The sequence below is a fragment of the Chelonoidis abingdonii genome, chromosome 16 (assembly GCF_003597395.2).
Source record: "Chelonoidis abingdonii isolate Lonesome George chromosome 16, CheloAbing_2.0, whole genome shotgun sequence".
NCBI lineage: Eukaryota > Metazoa > Chordata > Testudines > Testudinidae > Chelonoidis > Chelonoidis abingdonii.
Window position 1 is genome coordinate 24,057,961 of NC_133784.1, and position 22,605 is coordinate 24,080,565.

General features: G+C 48.2%; 1 protein-coding gene across 1 annotated transcript in view; it reads left to right on the forward strand.

Moving 5' to 3' along the window:
• The window catches only part of TWF2 (twinfilin actin binding protein 2), a 99,132-nt gene that overhangs the window by 47,739 nt on the left and 28,788 nt on the right, over positions 1-22,605 (forward strand). Inside the window, exons 3-5 of the mRNA XM_032805781.2 lie at positions 2,331-2,509; positions 5,047-5,142; positions 8,382-8,486. Of these exons, the coding sequence (XP_032661672.1) occupies positions 2,331-2,509; positions 5,047-5,142; positions 8,382-8,486 (380 nt within the window). The remainder of the gene's footprint in view (positions 1-2,330; positions 2,510-5,046; positions 5,143-8,381; positions 8,487-22,605) is intronic.

The window sequence follows — 22,605 nt, forward strand, 5'->3', positions numbered from 1 at the left end:
CGCGCTGGCTCACCACCCGCCAGTACCCTGCACTTAGTGGACTGTGTTTAGCCACGAGCATGTCGTTTGTTTTGGAACACAAAGGCTCCTCGACTTGTGAGTCTGATGGGGTTGGGTTATCCTAGGGACTGAATGGCTGCAGCTTGCCAGGCAAGATTGCTTTGCCCCTTGGGGTGGCTGTGGCCCTGAGAAGACAGTCCCTGCTTTCTTCGCACACACTGTATTGTTACACACTGACAGCTTCACCTCTCTCCAGGGATGGCTGCAGGGCTCAGGAATGCTCCCTAGCTGCATGTGAGCCCTTTCCCTAAGGGCTCTGGCTAGGGCTGTTTGCTGAAGCCTTGCTGCTTTGGAAGGCCCTAGTGGTGCATGTTGGGGTCTGACTTGGAGGTACTACATGAAAGCTGATCTGTGGGTCCCACCCTGCCTTTCTCCACAGCACCTCTCCTCAATCTGTGCCTTGCTCATGTGAAGATGTGGTCATGCCCTGAGCACAAGGGGACAGTGTGTTCCTGCACACTCCAAATCTTCCTTTACACTGATTCTCCAGATTCTATTACCTGCCCTGAGCATGGCCCCTGGGTCACCCTCCTTGCAATGCAGCAGAAAGGTGTTTGAATGGGGAAGGGAGACGCCAGTTCTACGAGCTAGCATCTCATTGGCTCTCACTCCTGAATGCTGCCTTGCCCTGCTCCTCCTCCCCTGCATGCTCAGTGCTTTCCTTCCCAGGCACGTTGGACGCCTTTTGTGTGGTGTGGCATCCGCCTTGATGACAAGCTCAGCAGGAAGAGGAAGCGCAGGAGGTGCGGCGTGTTGCCTTGCATGGCACCATCAAAATGGTGGCGGTGAGATCAGGGCCGTCTGCGTCAGCGAGATGTGCCCATAACTTCCTTTGCCCGTAGATGGTAGTACGTGTGCTTGGACAAAGCCACAGCAGCAGGCTAAGGGCAGGAAGCGGCTGATGTTGGCAATCGTATTTCAGTGGTGTTTTCTCTCCCCTTTTTGCATCATAGGGGAAGCTGAGGTTTCTGAGAATGTGTTGCCAGCCCTGGCTTGTGGTAGGGACAAGCCCCAGACTCTTTGCTGCCTTCCTCTGTCATGTCCATAGTTGTTCAGCCGAAAACCTAGGGACTGGACCAGTGACCACAGGACCCTAGGGGAGGGATGGGGAACCTGAGCCTGGACGGGAGTGGGGATAGCGGGCAGGAAGGGTTCCGGGTGGCTGTTGGGAGAAGGAAGCTATCCACACGTATTGATCAGTCTGCAGAGCTGGGGAACGCTGGTAGCATCGCACAGGGGGGATTCTGTGAGAGCTTCACTCATCACCTCTGCCAGGGAGGCTGTATGGGTAAGAGGAGCAGCTGGAAGAAGGTAGATTCCAGGGGAGCTTAGCTGAGCATGGGATTCCAGCCTGGCTTTGGGCCTCCTGGAAATCAAAGGCTCTGCAATGTGGAGAAGCAGCTGGTGCGATGGCTGACAAATCAGTTCCTTTGCTGCATGCAGTGGCCTCCTGTAGCTGGGAGGAGCGCAAGTTGTGTTGATCTGTGCTGGCCACACACCCCAGTGCCTATAGTGGGACTGTGGTATCCTAGCCTTTCCACCCTCCCTGAGGAGCTGGCACTGGCTTGTGTGCCCACTCCTCAGCCCTGGTGGTTGCAGCATCTCCCACTTTTCTTCCTCCCCGGTAATGCTCGCTGTAATGTGCGCTCATTGAGAGACTGGGTGAGGCTGTATCTCGCTGTGGGGAAGGTCTCTGGGAGGAGGCAGCCACCCAGCATGTTCCAGCACAGCAGACACCATTGGATGCAGAAGGTGATGTGGAGCAGTTGCCATTTGGATTAATTAAAACCTGAGCATGTTGGTGCCTGTTCTAATGCAACAGGTAGCTTGTCCAGCTGTTTGGAGCTGCAACTCCTGAGCCCTCTCTCCTGATATGGTAAAAGCTTCGTACTCCAGTGTTAATTTTGTGTTCAGAAATCGTGGCATGGGGTAGACTAAGCCCCTTTGCCATCCCATGTAACGTTGCTCCTCCCCTTTACTTCCTAGTGGGTGGGACTTTGGAAACATCTGCACATGTTTATGGCAGTGATGTTATGCACTCTGCTCCCCCAGAGGCTCTGAGAGCACATGGTCACTCCACGCTTTAAAGCACATAAGGGAATAGCTTCTAGATTGCTCTAATGCCTTGCACTCCTGAGAACTCAGATGCTGCAGCCCTATTTTCTGCTCTCCCACCTGTGAGATCTTGTGCAAAGCAATGAGTCATGCAACCCCATGGCCTGTGCTAACCTTTGCTTTGTAATTCATAGTTCTTCTCTTCCTCCTTTCAGAGCAACTGGTGCTGGGAGCCTACAAAGAACTGTCTCGCCATTGGGATAAAGACTATGACTCCTTCGTGGTGCCGCTGCTGGATGAACAACAGCCATGTTATATCCTCTACCGGCTGGACACCCAGAATGCACAGGGCTTTGAGTGGCTCTTCATCTCCTGGTCCCCTGACAGTTCTCCTGTAAGCCTTTGGTCTCTCTAAATTCCTCTTTGCAGGGTTGTAATTTTCCTGGCACTCTCAAGAATGTTTGTTTGTGTGGTGGATGGAGGATGGAAAGCTGTATTTAAGGACTAATTATTGGAATTGTTTAAAGGTTAGTGTATCATTTTCTGAAGACTCGCTTAGCAGAGCTAATCATCTAGCTTCCATGTAGCACTGGTTAGCCAGATGGACCCTAACATGCTCTGCAAATGCTCTGTTCTGTAGCATGCATGTGTAAAGCTGTGTGCATCAGTTCTCCTCTGAGGGAAAGCTTGGCTACTGTTTTACAGACTACTGTAAACTACATGACAGATACAGGCAAGGAGTGAATCCATACATAGGGAGAATGTAGGGAGTGGAATGTAATTATCCATGAAGAAACTTGGCCAAGATTTTACACTCCTTCTTTGGCAAAAAGTGCCACCATGAGGGGTCAAGACCCGAGTTTTAGGTCTTATTTGCAAGCTGTTCCTGTCAGCAGTGTCCCCTCCCAGCTTGCTCGGGTCGATCCGGTACTGACTCGAGGGAAGAGAGCTACCTACAGAATCCTCTGGCCACCCAAGTCACGACCCAGCCCAGCCCTGCTTTACTTGAGATCTGACATGTAACCGCATGCAGGCAGAGTTTTACAGCAGGATTGACTCAGCCTTCAAGGCTAGCAGGGACCATCATAATCATCTAGTCTGACCTCTTGCACGTTACAGGCCCCAGAACTTAACCTATCCCCTCCTGTAACAGACACCTAACCTCTGGCTGAGCTCCTGAAACCCTCAAATAATGGTTTAAAGACTTCCAGTGACAGATAATCCACCATTTACACTAGTTGAAACCTGCAAGTGTCCCACGATTCTCGCTGCAGAGGAAGGTGAAAACCTCACAGGATCTCTGCCAATCTGACCTGGGGGAAAATTCCTTCCTGACCCTAAATATGGCGATCAGTTAGACCCTAAGCGTGTGGGCCAGACTCCTTCTCCTGTACACCCTCTCCAATTACCAGTCTGTATTACTCTATGAACACACATCAAATGCCACAAGAAATAAAACTTTACTTTAGAGTGACGCCTGGTGGCCAATCAAGATATTAATGTTTGTACTTGACCCTGTTGCACCTAACATTTTTTTGAAGCCCAAATCTCCCCCCCCCGCCCCCCCCCCGTAAGATAAGGATTCTCATTCCCACTTTTCAGAGGAGGGAAAGTGACAGCTGGTGACTAACCCAAGGTCATCTCAAGCCAGCTGTAGAGAATTAGAATGAAATAAGATTGAATCACAGTAGCAAATTGCTCTGGGAGGCAGTGTGGCCTAGGAGGTAGAGCACTTGGACAGTACCGGAGAGGTATGGGATCTATTCCCAGCTGTGCTGGCTGACCTCGAGCAAGTCACTTCACCACACTGGCCTCTGCTTCCCCATCAGTAAAACAGGGATAATGATGCTGACCTCCTTTTGTAAAGTGCTCTGAGATCTACTGGTAAAAAGAACAATCTAGAGGCTACGTGGTATTATTAAAGCTGTCACTGCTGTTGTCTGTGCTGGCCAGAACTAAATTCACTACAGAACCTTTCTCCCGCAGGAGTGCCAGGATCCTACTTCTGTTATAGCCACTGGCTACTGAGTCAGGTTCTGCTTTGTGGTAAGGTGACTACTGGCTGCATTTAAGCCATTCTGGGATGTCCAGAGCACTATCCAAAATTATTCTGTAATGGGGGCCATTGTCTAACTGCAGGGTTTTTTAGGGGGATGAGGTGGGGAGGGAAAGGCTAGTAAAGCAGTCTTATGTGGGATGGACAGAAGAAATCAAGTTGGTTGTGATGGTGTGTGTAAGCTTGGGGAGGAAGGCAATTTGTTTCTGGTTCGAAGTGTAAGACAAGAGGCAACCAAAACAGCCTGGAGAAATTATTCTCTGGAGTTAGATGTGGTAAGATTAGAAACAATGAGCTTCAATTAAAACCAAGCCACAGCTGTCTCCTATTGCTTTAAAGTAGAATTTTAAACTCGGAGATCGATCAAATAAAGGATCCAGTTTAGCGGGGTACTGAAATCCAAACTGCAAGCTACAATTTTGGAGCACTTATTAGAAATGATCTGTGTGTAGAGATTAGCCCTTTAAAGGTAGGGGAAACATTTATATGGCTTGTCATGCCAGTAAAGTTCCTGAATTGGGTTGACTAGCATCTCGATGATGTCTTGTGGGTCTCAGCTGTCATTACTGATTCTATAGCTGTGTGGAAGTGAAACCCTGGACTGATGGGGCAGTCTGTTGGAATGCATCGTAAGACAGTGAATGTGCCTGCCTAGCCCAGACAGTGCAGTTGCTGACGGAGAGGGGTGGATTTCTGTTAATGAGAGGAGTTCTATCTTCTCCGATGCCTTGTAGTATCACCAGTGGTAGAAGTTTAGCACTGTAGCAGCTGCAGAACTGATGCCCTTGAATTAGCAGAGGGCAGGAGCCCAGATTCCGATCCTGTTAAACTTTCTGCCTCACTGAATAGATCTTGTTCACTCCCTACTTGTCCAGGTTAGGCTGAAGATGCTGTATGCAGCGACCCGAGCAACAGTGAAAAAAGAATTTGGAGGAGGACACATAAAGGATGAGCTGTTTGGAACAGTTAAGGTACGGACACCTGCTCATGCCATGAACTGCAAGCCCCACGGCACCTTCTGGTTAACATCTCAGGGTATGGCTACACTGCTAGAGCGCTGTAAGGTAGACCTTTGCTGCAGCAGCAGGGAGAGGTTTTTCCATCACTGGAGTAAATCCACCCCATTGAGAGGTGGTAGCTAGGTTGATGGTCTAGCTGGGCCTATACCGGGGCTTAGGTTGGTTAAACTGTCTCTCTTGGGTGTGAATTTTTCACACCTCTTAGCAATTGTAGCTAGGTTGAGCTTAGTTTTAGGTGTAGATCAGGCTTGATGCAATAACCGGTGCCAAAACTGCCTGGGATACCACACGTGGAGGTTAAAATATTCCTGGATCACTACTGAGTTTTTCCCACCTTTGTTACTGCTCTCTGTCCTTGTTTCTTTAGAGTCTGTCTTTGCTCTTTTAAGGTTAAAGGGAGTGCCTGCAGGCGCTCTGTTCTTGAAGTGCTTGCACACAAGTGAAATTGATAAAGATCTTTGACCTTCCCTGTTCATCTTATCAGCAGGTGCTGTGATTTGTGTGGGTCACTACCTTGGCAGCTGGGGAACAGGCTGCTTTCACTCTGCTCACCCATGGGAGAGCTGGTTACTTTATCCTCTTCACTGCCTACAGGCTGTATCTTTATCCATTCATGGTTATCCTGGCAATTTCCTTAGCCCTTGTTCTGTTTGAATGAAGAAATCATTTATAAAATGATTAATCATATTGCCCCTTGGCACTAAGCAGAAGAGGAGGTTTCTTTTCTGCTAATCTAATGGAACATCAAAGAAAACAGATTATTACATTTATAGAAGAGATGGGCGGGGGGGATGTACAGGATGTTTTTATAAAGGTGCTGTTTTAAATAATGCCACAAGGTGGCAGCTTGTCTCAATAAATGAAACCAGGTTGCTATACAGCAGGCCTGCACAACTTGTAAAGTGGCAAGGGCCACATTACTCCAAAGAAAACAGCTGAGGGCCGAAACCCCCGGCCCTGCGGAAACACCCCCCCCAAGGACCTCTGGGCCCCACAGAAACACCCCGCCCCAGCACTGCCCAGCCCTGCAGAAACAAACCCTCCTTCCCTAGCACTGCCCCACCAAAACAGCTGTGGGCCAAAAAGGAAGGTTGGGGGTGGGGAGGTGATACTTGATTTTAAATCAACCAGGAGCTCCTAGCTGAAGAGGTGACTGGGAGCTGTCAGGGGAAAATTAAAGGGCCCCGGGGCTCCTGTGGCTGGGGAAACCCAGAGCTTTGGGGGGCTGGGGCAGGGATTTAAAGGGCCCAGAGCTCTTGCCAGCAGCTTATAGCCTTTTGAATCCTGGCCGTGGCTGGGATTTAAATGGCTCTGGGCTCCCTGCGGCTGCGGGCAGCCGATAGCCCTTTGATTCCCCGCCGTGGGCCGCACAGTGAGCCTCCACGGGTTGCATGTTCTGCAGGCCTGCTATTCAGTAAAACTTGTTTGCTAACTGCAGCCACCTGCACTAATAGCCACCACCCATCGTGGTCCAACATAGCCCACGTTTTTCTGACTTTCAGAGCATGCTCCAACATGGCTTATTTTTCAAGGATTTTTTTCCCAAAGGGACATGATGGGGGATGGGGCTCACTTTTTAGTGAGCTGGGAATATCTGCAATTGCTGGCATCGGCCAACCTGAATTCTGTGGGTCAGCTGTTTCTGTGGCTAGAGCTTGGGATGAGGACCTGTTACAGATGGTATATCTCCAGCTGCCACAGATTTGCCCAGATTGTAAACTCTGTTGCAGTCAGGCAGCTGGAAAGAGAAACCACTTCCAGATGGGGGATTATTTGAAATGTGGAGAAAGTTAGTTAAGATTTTTATTTAACTCCTAGAAGACTTAGGGCTTGTCTATGGTTGGAAACTTCAGTGAAGTAGCTATTCGTTTCATATATTAATTATTCCAGAATAACTGTTTGGTAAAGTTTCCCAGTGTAGACAGACCCTTACAACTGGTGTAGACTGTAAGTTCTCCTGAGTGGGGATCAAATCTATGTCTTCATATAGGTCATAGTGCCACAATGGATATGCTACTCTACTCTGCACAATGCGTTACCCTGCTATATGGAGCTAATAGTAATAATGGGTTAGTTGAGGTGTGGACACAGCTTGCAGTAGTGCATACACATCTGCCATTTCTGTAAAGATACCCAATGTTGACTGGATCACTGTCCTTTTCTCATGTCCTCCTGGGAAGAGTGAGAACTCCCTGAGCACTCAGAGATTTGACCCTTTTGAGAGACCGATAGGTGAGCCTCATTCTGTGATTCTTTGTTATTGTATCAAGTAGCCCCCTGTTATAGTGGCCAAAAATGTGGAGCCTCTATAATGCCTGTTTACAGGCTGTGCTGTGCTTCCTTGAGAAACCTGGGGAATCACGTGAGATCATATTGTAGTGGGTTGTGTGGTCAGAGTCTAAAGCAGAGGTAGTGTAGAACTTCCAGGAGAGCAGTCTCTTCCTCTCTCATAGACTCGGGGTCAGAAGGGACCATTATGATCATCTAGTCTGACCTCCTGCACTACGCAGGCCGCAATCTCACCCACCCACTCCTGTAACAAACTGCTGTGTCCTGCCAGATTGAAAAATCATGGCTATGAATCTGGGACTAGGCAACAGGGCACGTAAAGGTGGTGCCTGAATCCCTGAATGCCTGAGTCCCCACAAAGGAGAGCTGAAGACACAAGTGCTGAGATAAGCACTGGGAAAATGATTTTCCATTAAGCCAGCCTGGCACTTAGTAAAGATTCCCCATATCTGTTCATCTTTTCATACAGCATGTAATGAGGAAAACCATGAGTGGACCAAAAGGATCACAACCGAAAATAAGGTCAGGGTTTCTGTGGCATCACTAGTCACTCCGTTCTGGACAGTGTGGGCATCCTGAATTAGTCTAATCTGGTACCAACTGGCCATTGCTAGCTGGCTGTTTGTAGCCCATCCTGAGCTGGCTGACACCTATCCTATAGCAGTACTTCGAAGAGCTGCCCCTTACTGCAAAGGCCAAACCGAAAACATTCCAAGAACAGGGAGGATCTCCTTTGCAATTACCAGCCTCAGACATTCACAAGAGAAGGCAACTCTGGCATCAGATTCAAGCCATCACCATTTCATGCATTGGTGAACATTGTGGTCAGGGGATGGAGCGATCTTCATTCTGTAATAATTATGCTAATGACATTTACTCTCACTTCTGTCTGGTGGCTGCAGGAAGACATCTCACTAAGCGGCTACCAGAAGCATGTGTCATCCTGCTCTGCCCCAGCCCCGCTGACTGCAGCTGAACAGGAGCTCCAGCAAATCCGCATTAATGAGGTGAGAGGCTGGGTTTGAGAGATGGGAAAAGGATTTGTATCAGCAATGGGTGCAAAACAGTTAATGCTGGGAGCTGTTGCTTCCAGACAGCGAGATGCATTAAGCAGTGAAGTAGCCTCTCCAGGGAAAGACTGGCTGACTCCTCACTTGGAATATACACAACTAGACTCTACAGAATGCCAGCAAACGTATTGTGGGAATTAGACCTGTGTTGGCAGAGACATGGACTGAGAGTGACACTCTCTGATTCTGTGTGGGCCTTGGCGTGGGAGCCACACCCAGCCAGTGCAGGGAGAGACAGACAGGAAAGACTCAAACGAAAAATACCAGCAGCCAAAGCAAAAGGGTCCAATCAAAACATGGCAAAGCTGCCTTGTAATTGAGCCAGTTTCACTTTAAATGATTTTGTGCCTTTATTTTTAAAGCTACAGCTGCCATTTTATGTTTGGCTAAATCTCTGAAAGCAAAATTTGCCATCTGTGTTCTTTAAAACTAATGCACGGAATAAACTCACTGAAGCCTTTTATATGCCTGCACGTTTGCTCACAATTCTGTTTCATTTCGCCTGCTGTAGCTGGTTGGCAAATGATGGTTTAACATCCAAAGCAGAGCAGGAAGCTGCATTCTGAACACTGCTGTAGGCATTAGCACTGTTATCAAGCAGAACCCAGAACTTGTACTTCAGGGGAAGGGCAGGAAGAAATGATTTTCAGCCATATTTTTTCTGAAATCTGTTTAACACCATTCTCTTTTAGCACCCAGAAATGTACTAGGTACCTCCTGAAAAGACAGTCCTGTCACAAGGGGCTTCGGTTTGAAACTTTTAGGTGTGACGTGATGGGCAGGGATGTGAAACAAAAGGAGGGACTGGGCCAAGGAAGAATGGAGTGACAGCAGTACGATCAAGTGGATACTTTCCTGGTCTCTGTACTTCGTGGTGGTTCTGTGTGTGGGCACGTGCATGCAGATAATGTAGGGAGGAGACAGTGAATGTTATTGATGCACTTATGGAGGACATCCTGGGAAGAGTGACATTTCTGGAGGAATTTCATTCGGTGGATAGTGGCTTGTGGGATAAGCGGAGCAGTCCATGTACAGGAGGTGGCATAAAAATAGCACCAAGACTTAACAGAGAGAGACAAGCAGGCCTAAACAATGGCATTATTGGAGAGGTGATCTGAGAGGCAGGGCTGGATAAGTAGGTAGCATAAGAACTACTTGTCTGTATTTCTGAAGCCTACCCTATATAAGAGGTGCAGAATACAACATGATCCGATTCCAGTATTTATATGATAGACGCAAGGCTGGCGATTTCTTCTGCCAGTGATCTCTCAGCCAGTCTATCTTGTCATACTCAGATATTTACCTCTTTAGTCTGTACCAATGCACTGTGGGGAGAAGCCTTCTGACTTTTCTGCTTTTCACTTCACCTGTCTGTCTTCCCTTCAGATTTTTATTTCAAACCAGTCTCTATTAGAGTGCTGACATCAGTGTTACAGATTTGCAGTCGCTAATCGGCTTCTGGCTCCATTGTTCTCTTCCCTGTTGCTTCCCGCAGCCCATAAACCTAATCTCTCCAGATCAGTCTGGATTTGTTTGCTGTGTTCCTCCACATTTGCTGCTCCCTTAAATTTGTGTCCTCTGAAAACTCAGATGTTAGATTGTGCCTCTTCCCTCAAGGTCATTGGTGGACCAGGCAGGGTCTGAATTCAGCTGCCTGAGCTTTGCAGGACATATTGAAGGCATCTTCAGGTTCTGGGGTGCTGCTGAGACTGGGGAGCTCAGCCCAGGTAAAATTCCAAAACTTATACAAATCCTGATGACCTCTCCCATTTCTACTCCCTTCTCCAGATACACACACTTATCACCTCTTCCCCTGGAGTAATTTTTTCCTTTCCCCTCTAGCACTCCAGTAGGATTGGAGCCAGAACTATAGTTACGTTTCAGCACCACACACACATTTTGTATTACAATTCTTAGTTTGAGAGGGTGTCTGACCTCTTGTCCCCCCTGAGCATCATGCTCTTTCACTCAGCACATCAGTCTGTGGTGCAGTCTCCAGAAGAGACCTTGCTTTACCCTCACCGAGTTGTTCAGCTAAAGCACTTGAGATTCTAGCCCATCTGTCGGATAAGATCTATTACAGTAGTACGCGTGGTGCTAAAATGTACCTAGCAGTGTTTCTGATTTCTTCCCCTACTCCTGAGATCAGGCTCCCAGCTCTGCTACAGCCTTTCTTTGCCCTTTCGACGGGTTGGTGTTGCTGACATGCTCCAAAGAGAATCCTGTCTCCTGAGTCAGGCCGCTGCTCCCTGTAACCTAGTGTTGAAATGTGGAGGAAGCGAACAGGGTGTCGGTTCTGGAAGCAGTTCAGAATGTTGATTTCCATCTATAAAGTCCTAAATAGTCTCTGACTTGCACCTTTCACAGTAGCTTTTGATCTACAGCCTGGAGCTTATCAGGAAGCAGTGGCGTGGCATTCTCTGGGGGGCTGTGACACTGGTAATCCTTCCCATTGAGAGTTCAGCGTAGCCCAGGTTTTGTAGCTCTTAGAGCATGGTGCTTGCGCGCCATTTTCCTAGTCTGAGGATGCTGGGAGCCCCTTAATTATTGGTCTGTCTAGGTCTGGTTTCTGTTCTTGGGGGCTAGGGGACAGCTGTATTGGGTGATGGGATCTGATGCCAAAGATGTTCTGAACATGTTACTTTATGTGCAGTAAATAGCATCAAGACATCCTGCAGATGCTGTGTAATAGACAAACAGGCAGGGACAAGGGGTTCCATCAGGGAAGCAGAAATCTTTCACTGAAATACATAGAAGAGAAGCTGATTAGAAGCAAATATAGTTTAGTGATAGAATTTGATCAGCATTAGCTTTGTAGCTAAATGCAGAGGCAAACGAGAGCGCGTCCTGCTGCTAGTGTGTTCCGAGAGCATCAACCTAGTATTGGCTCTGCAGCTTTGCATGTAGTGCCCTCTCCTTCTGGCCTCTGTTGTCATGCTTGCCCGACTGGCTCACTCAATGTTGTTGGATTAAGTGCTTTTTGTGTGTGTCTTGCAGGATAAAGTTGCCCAGGTAAGTGCCTCCTGTTGATTCTTGCCTCCTAATTGCTGACTTTGGTGTTTTCTTTCCCCCATTGAATAATGGGGCATGTATTCAATAAGTGTCCTACTAGGTGCATGGTGTGTCACGACTCCCGTTCTAAGGATACAATGTCCCTTGTGTAGAATTCTGAAGTTGAACCACTGAAATATTAGAACAACAACAACAAAAAATGCTGTCTGCATGAATGTGAATAGTCACTGCAGTGTTTTGGTTGGGGTTTTTAAAGACACAAACCCCAGGAAATTAAATGATGGCTCCCAAAGCACCTGTACCTTGGCTCATTGATCTAGATACCGTTCTCTTTTTAGAGAGGAAGGGTAGTCTAGTGGTTAGCACAGGATCTACCTCCTGGTTTCCAGCTGTCACTCACTTCTTCTCTGTGCGCTTGAACACTTGACTTTACCTCTGAGCCTCATTTTATCCATTAATAAAAAAGGCCTAATACTCTGTCCCACACGGGGGTCAGTGTGACTTATGTAATATTTGTAAAGCATTTTGAGATGCTAGGGGAAAAGGTGTGTGCGTGTGTATCCACATACAATGTGTCTTAGTTACACTTGCTTTGGGACCCAGAACTTCAATTTCCTGACTTCCCCCACCCATACAAATTTAAAAAACAATGTCCTTTGAGGGAACACTGATCATAATGCCAGGTAACTGTGCACTTATTGCATTACATTTACATGTATCTGGTTTTACTCATTAGTAATTTGCAAGCCTGACGGTGAATCATTCCCCTCATTTGTCTTTCTCAATCACATGTGCTTCTGCTGTGTCAGGTTGCTCATGAGCGCTAGCTAGGCTGGACTTAGGCACGGAGAATTTCTTGATCCTGGAACACAAAGAAAATGTGTAAATTAAAGATCAAGACCGGCAGCTATAAGCAGTAGCTGGGACTTGATTGTACAGTCCACCAGGAAAAAGGTGACTACAAATTCCACAAAACTTAATTATTAAACTCTTTAGAATTCTGTGAGTGACAAGGGGCACTGTTATCTTAAAAGGAGGGGGGGATTTGGGGTATGTTGTGACCCGCACTGTTTCCCATATGTGTTTCTTGCTTCTTCCTGTAGATACAATTTCAAATGCATCTCTGTTCTGTTCACTTTCTGTTCCAATGCATGTGTGACTGAATAATATCTGATCCAAATCTGTTGTGTGGTGTTGCTGTTGCCTTCCACCTCAGAGGTGGCTGTATTTCAGGGGTGGAGTTAAGTGATGCTTACATTAATCTGTTTGGGAAAAACTCTCATTCTTGAGGATCCTTCACAATTAGACGAACTTCCATAAATAGAAGGGTGGTGTTGGTGCCAAGAGTGGGGTTTGGTGTTCAGCTTCCTAGAATCAGAAATGTAGGGCTGGAATTGACCTCTAGTCCAGCCCCTTTACTGAGGAAGGGCCAAGGAAACCTAGACTGCCCCTGACAGGTGTTTGTCCAACCTGTTCTTGAACACCTCCAAAGACGGGAATTCCACAACCTTCCTTTGCAGCTTTTTCCTGTGCTTAACGATCCTTATTGTTAAAAAGCTTCCTAATACTTAACCTGAATCTCTTTTGCTGTAGATGAAGCCAGTTACTTCTTGTCCTACCATCACTAGATACAGAGAACAATTGTTCACCATGCTCTTTATAAGAGGATCTTTAAACCATATTTGAAGACTTCTATCAAGTCCCCTCTGGTCTTGTTTTCTCCTGACTAAACATGCCCTTTTCCTCATAGGCAGGCTTTCTAAACCTTTAATCATTTTTGTTGCTGCCGTCTGCACTCTCTCCAAGTTGTCTGCCTCTTTCTTAATGCGTGACACCCAGAACTGGACACAGTACTGTAGCTGAGACCTCACCAGTGCTGAGTAGAGCAGGATAATTACCTCCCATGTCTTACATAATGATAGTCCAGTTAAGGCTCATATTCTGGGGTGTATTTTCACAGCTACATCACATTGCTGATTCATATTCAGTTTATATTCCTCTAGAACCCCCAGATCCTTTGCAGCAGTACTACTGCCTAGCCAGTTATTCCTTTTGTAGTTGTAAATTTAATTTTTCCTTCCTAAGTGAAGTACTTTACAGTTGTCTTTAATGAATTACAACTTGCTAATTTCAGACCAATTTTGAATTCTAGTCCTGTCTTCCAAGGTGCTAGCAACCCCTTCCAGCTTGGTCTGCAAATATTTGGAGCATATGCTCCACTCCATTATCCAAGTCATTAATGAAATATCCAATGGTTCCGGGCTCAGGACTGAACCCTATCTGAACCTACTAGGTATGTCCTTCCAGTTTGACAGTGAACTGTTGATAACTACTCTTTGAGTTTGGTCTTTCAACCAGTTGTGCACCCACCTAATAGTAATTTCATCTAGCGACAGTTCTCTAATTTGCTTTTGAGAATGTCATGCAGGATTGTGTCAGAGGCCTTACTAAAATCATGATACATCATGTCTACTGCTTCGTCTCCCACCCACAAGCCAGTAACCCTGTCAAGAAGTAAACTAGGTTGGTTTGGCATGATTTGTTCTTGACAAATCCATGCTGGCTATTCCTTATCGCCTTGTTATCCTGTAAGTGATTGCAAATGGAATGTTTAATAACTTGTTCAGTATCTTTCCAGGTTCCAAAGTTAAGCCTATGGTCTGTAATTCCCCAAGCCCTCTTTGTTCCCCTTTTTTAAAGATAGGTATATTTGCCCTTCTCCAGTCTTCTGGGACCTCATCTATTGTTCATAAGTCCTCCTATGTCACTGAAATTTCAAACCAGCATCAGCACTGTCATCCATAGCTCTGGTTCATTGGTTCAGACTGGGAAAGTCTTGTTGCCCAGAAACCTGGGGCAAGGAGAAGTGCTGGATAAGCAGGTAACCCTATCTGGTGACAATGACCTCAGACACAGCACTTAGCTGCTTGTCAAAGAAGGGGGGCCCAAGCTGCTGAGCAGAGAGAACAGAATCTCTTCAAAGGCAGTGGCCGGTGAAGAGAGTGAGCAAAGCAACAGAGCTGCTGGTCAAAGGGGAGGATATCAGCCACAGAAATAACGTCCTAGGACGAGAGGATGGGCCATGGAACAGGTGAACAAGCCAGAGGCTGAGCCGAAGGGTACATCTACACTACCCACTGGATTGGCAGGTAGTGATCAATCTATTGGGGAATCGATTTATCACGTCTAGTGTAGACGCGATAAATCGATCCCTGATCGTTCTGCCATTGACTCCTGTACTCCACTGCGGCGAGAGGCGGAAGCAGTCGACCCCGCACCATGAGGACATGAGGTAGGTCAACCTAAGATACGTCAACTTCAGCTATGCCATTCTTGTAGCTGAAGTTGCATATCTTAGGTCGACCCCCTCCCCAGTGTAGACCAGGGCTTAGTGGAATGTGTTAATGAATTGATAGAGATCTGTGGTGACAGCAGAGGTGAGAGATTGAGTGTGGGCTTCTCAGATAGTTCAGTGACCATTTTCTCATCAGAAAGGCAAGCGATAGTATAGTTTGCTGCCCAAGCCAAAGTGGGTTTTCCAGTAGGATAAACTACAGTTTGAGTCTCTTGCTGCTGGGGCCAGACGTGTTAACTTTCAAATCCGTGCTCAATTTACATGCTATTTTAAAACATTTCTGCAAAAATTCTCTGTACAAGACTATCGATGTAAAAAATGTCTGGAACACATCAAACCACTCTGCAAGGTGCAGGGATTTAAAAAACAAAACAAAACATCAGGTTGAAAATCAGCAGAAGGTAAGACTGAAGGCTTCAGCCTGAGAAAGTGTAAAGCACATGGCCCAGAAGAGGATGTAGGCAAAAAGATATGAGAAACGTAGATATAATTGTGCTTTCTAGAATTCATAGTAGCAAAATATCCATGGGTTTCATGTTGACAGGATGAGTTCTGTGCAGAAAGCGTGGGAAACTTCTTATAAGGTGTGAGACCTCGAATGTTTTCATACGTCTTACGTGACTATTCTGTTGCTCATGTGAAATACATGGAAACAGCTAATTTTCTTTTGTCCATAAGAAGCTGCTATTAGGTTGCTTTTTAAATGCAGTGGGGAGACTAAAAAAAGTGAAAGCATTTGGGGGTTTGAACACTGCTTACACAGTCACAAAATAGGATTTCATTTTTAGAGTTTGAAATACCATACAGCTTGCAGGCCAGCCATGGCCTTAAGCTTGGGTCAAATTATATCTCAGACATGCAGGAAGCAAATATTATATAGCTGTTTGCTAATGGATCTGCTGTTAGGTCTGTAACAAGAGTCAGCATACATCCCATCTGTACAGGGTAGGAATCCTGCACTCTCTGCTGTTATAATATACCTGGAATCTGAGGCATCTGTGGTATCCCATAAGCAATAAAAATAGCTTAAGAGCAGTGGGAACAAGACAAAAGAATTCAAACCAAAACCGGTTGGGGTCTGAATGTAGAAGGTGCAGCAGTGAGGATGGGCTGTTTGATTTATTAGAGCACACCTGTCAGTTACTGGGCATTGTGGTAGAGAACAGGTGAATGGAGCCCTGGTTTTCACTGCCAAAAAAAGTGTGGTGTAGTTTTTACTGTGAGGTAGCTAGGTGAGATGAACCACAGGTGAGGGGTGTAGGGTTGGTCCCATGGTAAAAACTACAGGTGCCTTGTTTTTCTGCTACAGTTTTACAGTGGGATAACTAACGCACATTCGTTATCCTGTAGTTTAAAACCCCACACCTGTTTGATTTTAATGAAGCCACAGCCAGTGTCTCTCTGGAATACCAGTTTTGTGTATGGATTCAAAACCAGCCAGAGCTGCATTAGTTGGGAATGGATCTAATCAACTGATAATTAAATGCAAAAACCATCTATTTTGCAAACTTTGTGGCATTGATCCCCTTCACCTTCGTTTAATTTCCTACACATTTAAAGGGAAAATTAGAATCTGGAGGTATTGTGCTAGTGAATTCCCTTTTCCTCACCAATTTGCTTTCTGAAGCTTATAGCTCCTCTAGTTTTGCCAGACAAGCATGTATGCTCTTTGAATCAACATGCCCACTTCCCTAACTTCACTGCCTCTATTTGAAGTGCACCCATCTAGAATTAAGCACCTTACCTAACATGCGGTTAATTTTCAAACACCAATATAGTGGTTACATTCAAACCATTTTTAACAAAGCTAAGCGCTAGCTCCATGAAATGTGGCATGGTCATAGACCTCAAACTTCAGACATTTGTCTTGTAACCCTGTCTAAAAGTTGTTTTTAAATGATTTATTTTGGAATATTTTTAAATGGAAGAAGTGTTATTTATTTTCCCTCCACTCAATCTCTTGATAAAAGTTGGTTGCAACTCTCTCACCTTCAGGCAGAGACCAGCAATGGAAAATTTCAGCCCAGCACTTTTGAGTTAGTGGCTGGAAACTGAAAGTTCTTCTTCGAGTGCTTGCTCATATCCATTCCAGTTAGGTGTGCGCGCGCCGTGTGCACGTTCGTCGGAGAAACTTTTACCCTAGCAACTCTCGGTGGGCCGACAGGTCACCCCCTAGAGTGGCGCCACTATGGCTCCTGATATATACCCCTGCCGGCCCGTCCGCTCCTCAGTTCCTTCTTACCGCTCGTGTCGGTCGTTGGAACAGTGGAGCGCAGCTTAGGTGATCTCTACCTCCCTAGCGATTCGCTCGTTGTATAGTTTTTTCGTGTACATAGTTTTTTCTTTACCTTATTACCGTTTGATGTAGTTATAGTTCGTGTATATAGTTAAAGAGGATCGGGGGTTCGCCCCTTCTCCTCCCCCGGCACCGGGGCCCATGCCCGGTTCACTGGGCTTCAAACCCTGCGCGGCCTGCCGTCGACCGATGCCACAGGAGATCCGCACGATCCTGTTTAAAGGCCTCGGCGATCAGCCTCACAATGCTTATTTGTAACGTTTCAAGCCCCCGACTAAAAAAAGCGGACATTCCTGAAGCACTTTTGATGGCAGCTCTACTCCTCCATCTCGCACCTACTCCTGCACCCAGAACAGTGGCATTTCTGCTCCAGACCGTGAACTCCTTGCACCCAGCACCGCCCATCCTCACGGCTGGCGCCTCTCTCTCCCAGGAGCAAAAAGCACAAGCGTCCTGCTACCTCATTACACCGCAGTCAGAGCGCTAGCTCCAACGACTCGCGGCCGTTCATAACAGAAGCTAAGGGCTTAATATTTCTTTCACCTGTAAGGCAGTTAACCAAGACAAACAACACCTGACCAGAGACATCAGGAAACCGGATTTTCAAACTAGGAGAGAATGGTTTGAGTCTCGTGTCTTTTTGACTTCAGGCTATGAGAGGGTCTTTATCTAAGCTTCAGTTCCTATCTTCAGTTTCCAAGTTATAAGAAAGGTAGAAAAGACATACTGTCATTTGTTTTTTTCTTTGTAGTTACATGTGTTAGTTCTGAAATTTAATTGCTATTCTTTTTGATAAGCGTTTATTATATTTTTCTTGTAACATTGAACCTGTATTATTGTCAACTTAATCAGAGGAAATATTTTTGTCTTTTCTTTCTTTTATTAACGTTTCTTTGCTTTAGCTTGATGCTTTTTCTCTCTGGGAAGCTAAGGAAAAAGGGGGAGAAATTTTCTGTTAATCTACGGAGGGTGATCGAATTCTGCAGCAACCAGGAATTGTGGAGGAGCGAATAGAATCTTTTCTGTTCTTGTATTGGTTGTCTCTTGTGAAGAGAATGACATGCTTCATGTATTTATGTAAAGGTTGCATCATACTCTCAGGTTACGCCAAAGGAAATTCTGGCGTGGAGAGGAGGTTTGAAGTGAGTTATTCCCCTTGTTGTAGACTCAGGCTCTGAGTTCTTGGGTTCCCAAGGAGCCAATAACACTGAATTTTGGTCGTGGCACGCATATCAGATCTAAGTGGTAATTAACTTGAGGGTTTATGCTCGCTTCTCCGTTTTGAACGGCTAAGTTCAAATCTGATAGAAACCTATGATACCACCTGCCCACCAACCTTGCGCGGCACCGCTTGTCTCCTGCACTTCGATTCGGTCTTCCAGGAGCCTTGGTCTGGCTACCGCTCCAGCCTGCTCCGTAGAGTTTGATTTCCGTCCACGCCGGAGACCTTCTCCACGGCGCGGGACCTCATTGCTCTCACAGAGCCTGAGCTGCCCCAACCCTCGGCACCGCCGGTGCGAGTCATCCAGTCGCTGGGCAAACCTGCCATGGTGCGACCATCTTCCCCGGGCATCACAGGGCACCGTTGGTCTCGATCGGGATCCCATGATCGCTCCCGATCCCGGTGCCGCTCGCAGTCCCGCTACCATTCTCCATCCCGGTACTGGTTGCACTCGCAGCACCACTCGAGATCCCGGTCTCCATCGTACCGTCGGCACGCTCCAGCTCCCGGCACCGCCGCACCTCTCGTAGCCGATCCAGGCATGAAGATGTTCAGCACTGGTCGACCTCCCGGCACCGCGCTGGTTGTAGGTCCCGGTCCCGCTCTCAACACCGCCATGGTTCCCGGTACCGTTCGCCGGTACCACGCAGGGAGGAATACTACGGACGCAGAGACCTGGTCCAGTCTACTTCAGCTCCCCTGTGGCTGTCCCGTCATCTGTCTGCCTCTTTGTACGCGGAGAGCGCCTCTTATGGGGGTTCTGACACTAAAGCCCATCAGGACCACGGACCACCCCAGTGGTCTTTTTGGACACCTTGGGCCTACCACCAAGCCCAAGGTGAACCAATGGGCCCATCACGCTCTGGTCATTCGGAGCACCGAGTACCTGAGGCCACTGTCAGCAGACCTCCCCCTGCTGATATGGAGGCAAGCGCTGCACAGGCTCCAGAACAACATGATGTTCCGGAGACGGAGATCCACCAAGACGAGGCATCAGTCCAGGACCCGCTCATCCCAGGGTTGTCATCATCATCTTCCCCGGATGGGGCGGTAGCGGGCACATCGTCATCGGGGCCTCCCCCGATTGATCTGCAAGCGCACCAAGATCTTCTGCGGCGTGTTGCCCAAAATATCAGCCTTCCCGTAGAGGAAATCCCTGAGATGGAGGACCCAGTGGTTAGCATCCTATCAGCGGAAACGCCTACCAGAGTGGCCCTCCCCTTTATCAGGTCGGTCCAAGCCAGAACAGACACCATCTGGCAGTCCCCGGCTTCCATTCCACTGACAGCCAGGGGTGTAGAAAGAAAATACATGGTGCCTTCTAAAGGGTACAAATACCTTTACATGCACCCCACCCCTTGCTCGTTGGTGGAACAATTGGTCAACGAAAGGGAGCGCCACGGCCAGCAAGCCCCCGCGCTGAAATCTAGGGAGGCCAAGCGCATGGACTTGTTGGGCCGAAAAATCTACTCTGCCGGAGGGCTTCAGCTCTGCGTGGCGAACCAGCAAGCCCTCTTAAGCCGATACTCCTATAACACCTGGGAGGTGGTTGGCAAGTTTACTGAGTTGGTCCCTCAGGACTCCCGTCAGGAGTTCACAGCCCTATTAGAGGAGGGGAAAAGGGTTGCAAGAACCTCATTGCAAGCTTCACTAGATTCCGCAGATTCGGCGGCTAGAATAGTTGCCTCTGGCATACCCCTCAGACTCAGAGACGGTTCTTCCGTTCCCAACCCCAGTGCCCTTACCCTCCACCTCAGCCGAGACAGGATTTTGCCCGTAGGAGAGGTCATACAACCCGCAGGCGGCAGTCGGGACCTCCAGCGGGCAACAATTCCGGTCCCACAAAACCATCATCGGGACCTAAAAACAAATTTTTGAAGGTGCGCCTGAGAACAGTGTACCAATTCCCCCTTCGGATCCGTTCCAGTTTTCCAACCGCCTTTCCTCCTTCCTTCCGGCGTGGTCCCACTTGACTTCGGATCGTTGAGTCCTTCGTACGGTGGAACTTGGATACCGTCTTCAGTTTCTCTCTCCGCCTCCCTCCCACCCTCCCTCTTCAGGGACCCCTCTCACGAGCAACTTCTCATGCAGCAGGTTCACAAGCTCCTATCAATCGGGGCTATAGAGGAGGTACCAGAGGAGTTAAAGGGCAAGGGGTTTTATTCCCGATTATTTCCTGATCCCCAAGGCAAAAGGGGGCCTCTGGCCCATCCTTGACCTACACGGACTGAACAAGTTCATCAAGAAGTTCGAGTTCCGCATGGTGTCCCTGGGGACCATCATCCCCTCCCTGGATCCCGGCGATTGGTACGCCGCTCTCGACTTGAAGGACGCATATTTCCATATTGCGATTTACCTCCTGTGCCGAGGTATCTGTGTGCTTTGTGGTGAATTGGGTTCACTACAGTTACTGTCCTTCCCTTTGGTCTTTCGTCGGCGCCTCGGTCTTCACGAAATGTATGGCGGTCGGTCGTCGCTTCACTACGCTGTCGTCGAATACATGTTTTTCCTTACCTCGACGACTGCGTATCAGAGGGACCATCCGAGGCACAAGTCATCAGCCATGTCGACACATCAGGGAGCTATTTACACGTCTAGGCCTGATCATCAATCTGGACAAGTCCACCCTGGTGCCCACGCAAAGAATAGAATTTATCGGGGCAGTGCTGGACTCCAGCCTTGCAACAGCTAGTTTGCCACTGCACCGGTTTCAGGCCATAGTCTCCCTTGTCCAAAGTCTTCAGAGGTTTCCAACTACCTCTGCCCGTACTTGCCTCGCTCTCTTGGGGCACATGGCTGCATGTATTTTCGTGACAAAACATGCCAGACTGCGGATGCGCCCGCTTCAAACCTGGCTCGCTTCTGTCTATCGGCCGAACAGGGACGCCTTAGACATTATTCTGACGGTCACGCCGGAAGTTCTGAGCTCCCTCGACTGGTGGAAGAGATCATCCCAAGTGTGTGCAGGCCTACCCTTTCATCCTCCCCAGCCCTCCGCATCCCTAACAACGGACGCGTCTGCGCTGGGCTGGGGTGCCCACCTAGGGCACCTGTGCACCCAAGGCCTTTGGTCACCCCGGGAGCTGACACATCATATCAATGTCCGAGAGCTCAGAGTGGTTTGCCTGGCGTGCCAAGCATTCCTCGACCATCTACACGGCCGTTGTGTTGCAGTATTCACGGACAACACAACGGCCATGTACTACATCAACAAGCAGGGAGGGACGAGGTCGTCTCTCTTGTGCCAGGAAGCAATCCGACTGTGAGACTTCTGTGTAGCCCAATCCATAGACCTGGTGGCCTCCTTTCTTCCGGGGGTATGAAACACGCTCGCAGATCACCTGAGCAGGTCCTTCCTCTCACACGAATGGTCCATCCGCCCGGACGTTCTCCATTCGATCTTCCGGAGGTGGGGCTTTCCCCACATCGACCTGTTTGCGTCCAAGACGGACAGGAAATGCCAGGTGTTCTGCTCCCTACAGGGTCGCTCCCCAGGCTCCCTGTCAGACGCGTTCATGATTCCGTGGATGGGCCATCTCTGTTACGCTTTTCCACCATTTCCCCTCGTCCACCAAGTCCTGCTCAAGATCCGCAGGGACAAAGCCTGCCTTATCCTGATAGCGCCGGCCTGGCCGAGGCAGCACTGGTACTCCATGCTGCTCGACTTGTCCCTGTCGGACCCAATCCCCCCGCCGCTATGGCCGGACTTGATCTCACAGGACTTCGGCAGGCTTCAACACCCGGACCTATAGTCCCTCCACCTGACAGCATGGCTCCTGTCTGGTTAAGCCAGTCGCAGTTGAGCTGTTCCGCTGCAGTACAACAGGTGTTGCTAGGAAGCAGAAAGCCCTCCACACGCTCGACATACCTCGCAAAATGGAAGCGCTTCTGTCACTGGTGTGCCCAACACGGCCACACTCCATGTTCGGTATCAATCCCCACTATCCTGGACTATCTATGGTCTCTCAAGGAACAGGGGTTGGCAATCTCCACTCTGTGAGTCCACCTTGCGGCCATATCCACCTTCCACTCAGGGGAAGCTGGCAGTACCATTTTTCCCACCCTATGTCTTCCAGGTTCCTCAAGGGCTTGGAACGGTTATACCCTCAGGTCAAGCCCCCTACCCCTACCTGGGACCTGAATCTTGTTTTAAACAGGCTCATGGGGCCCC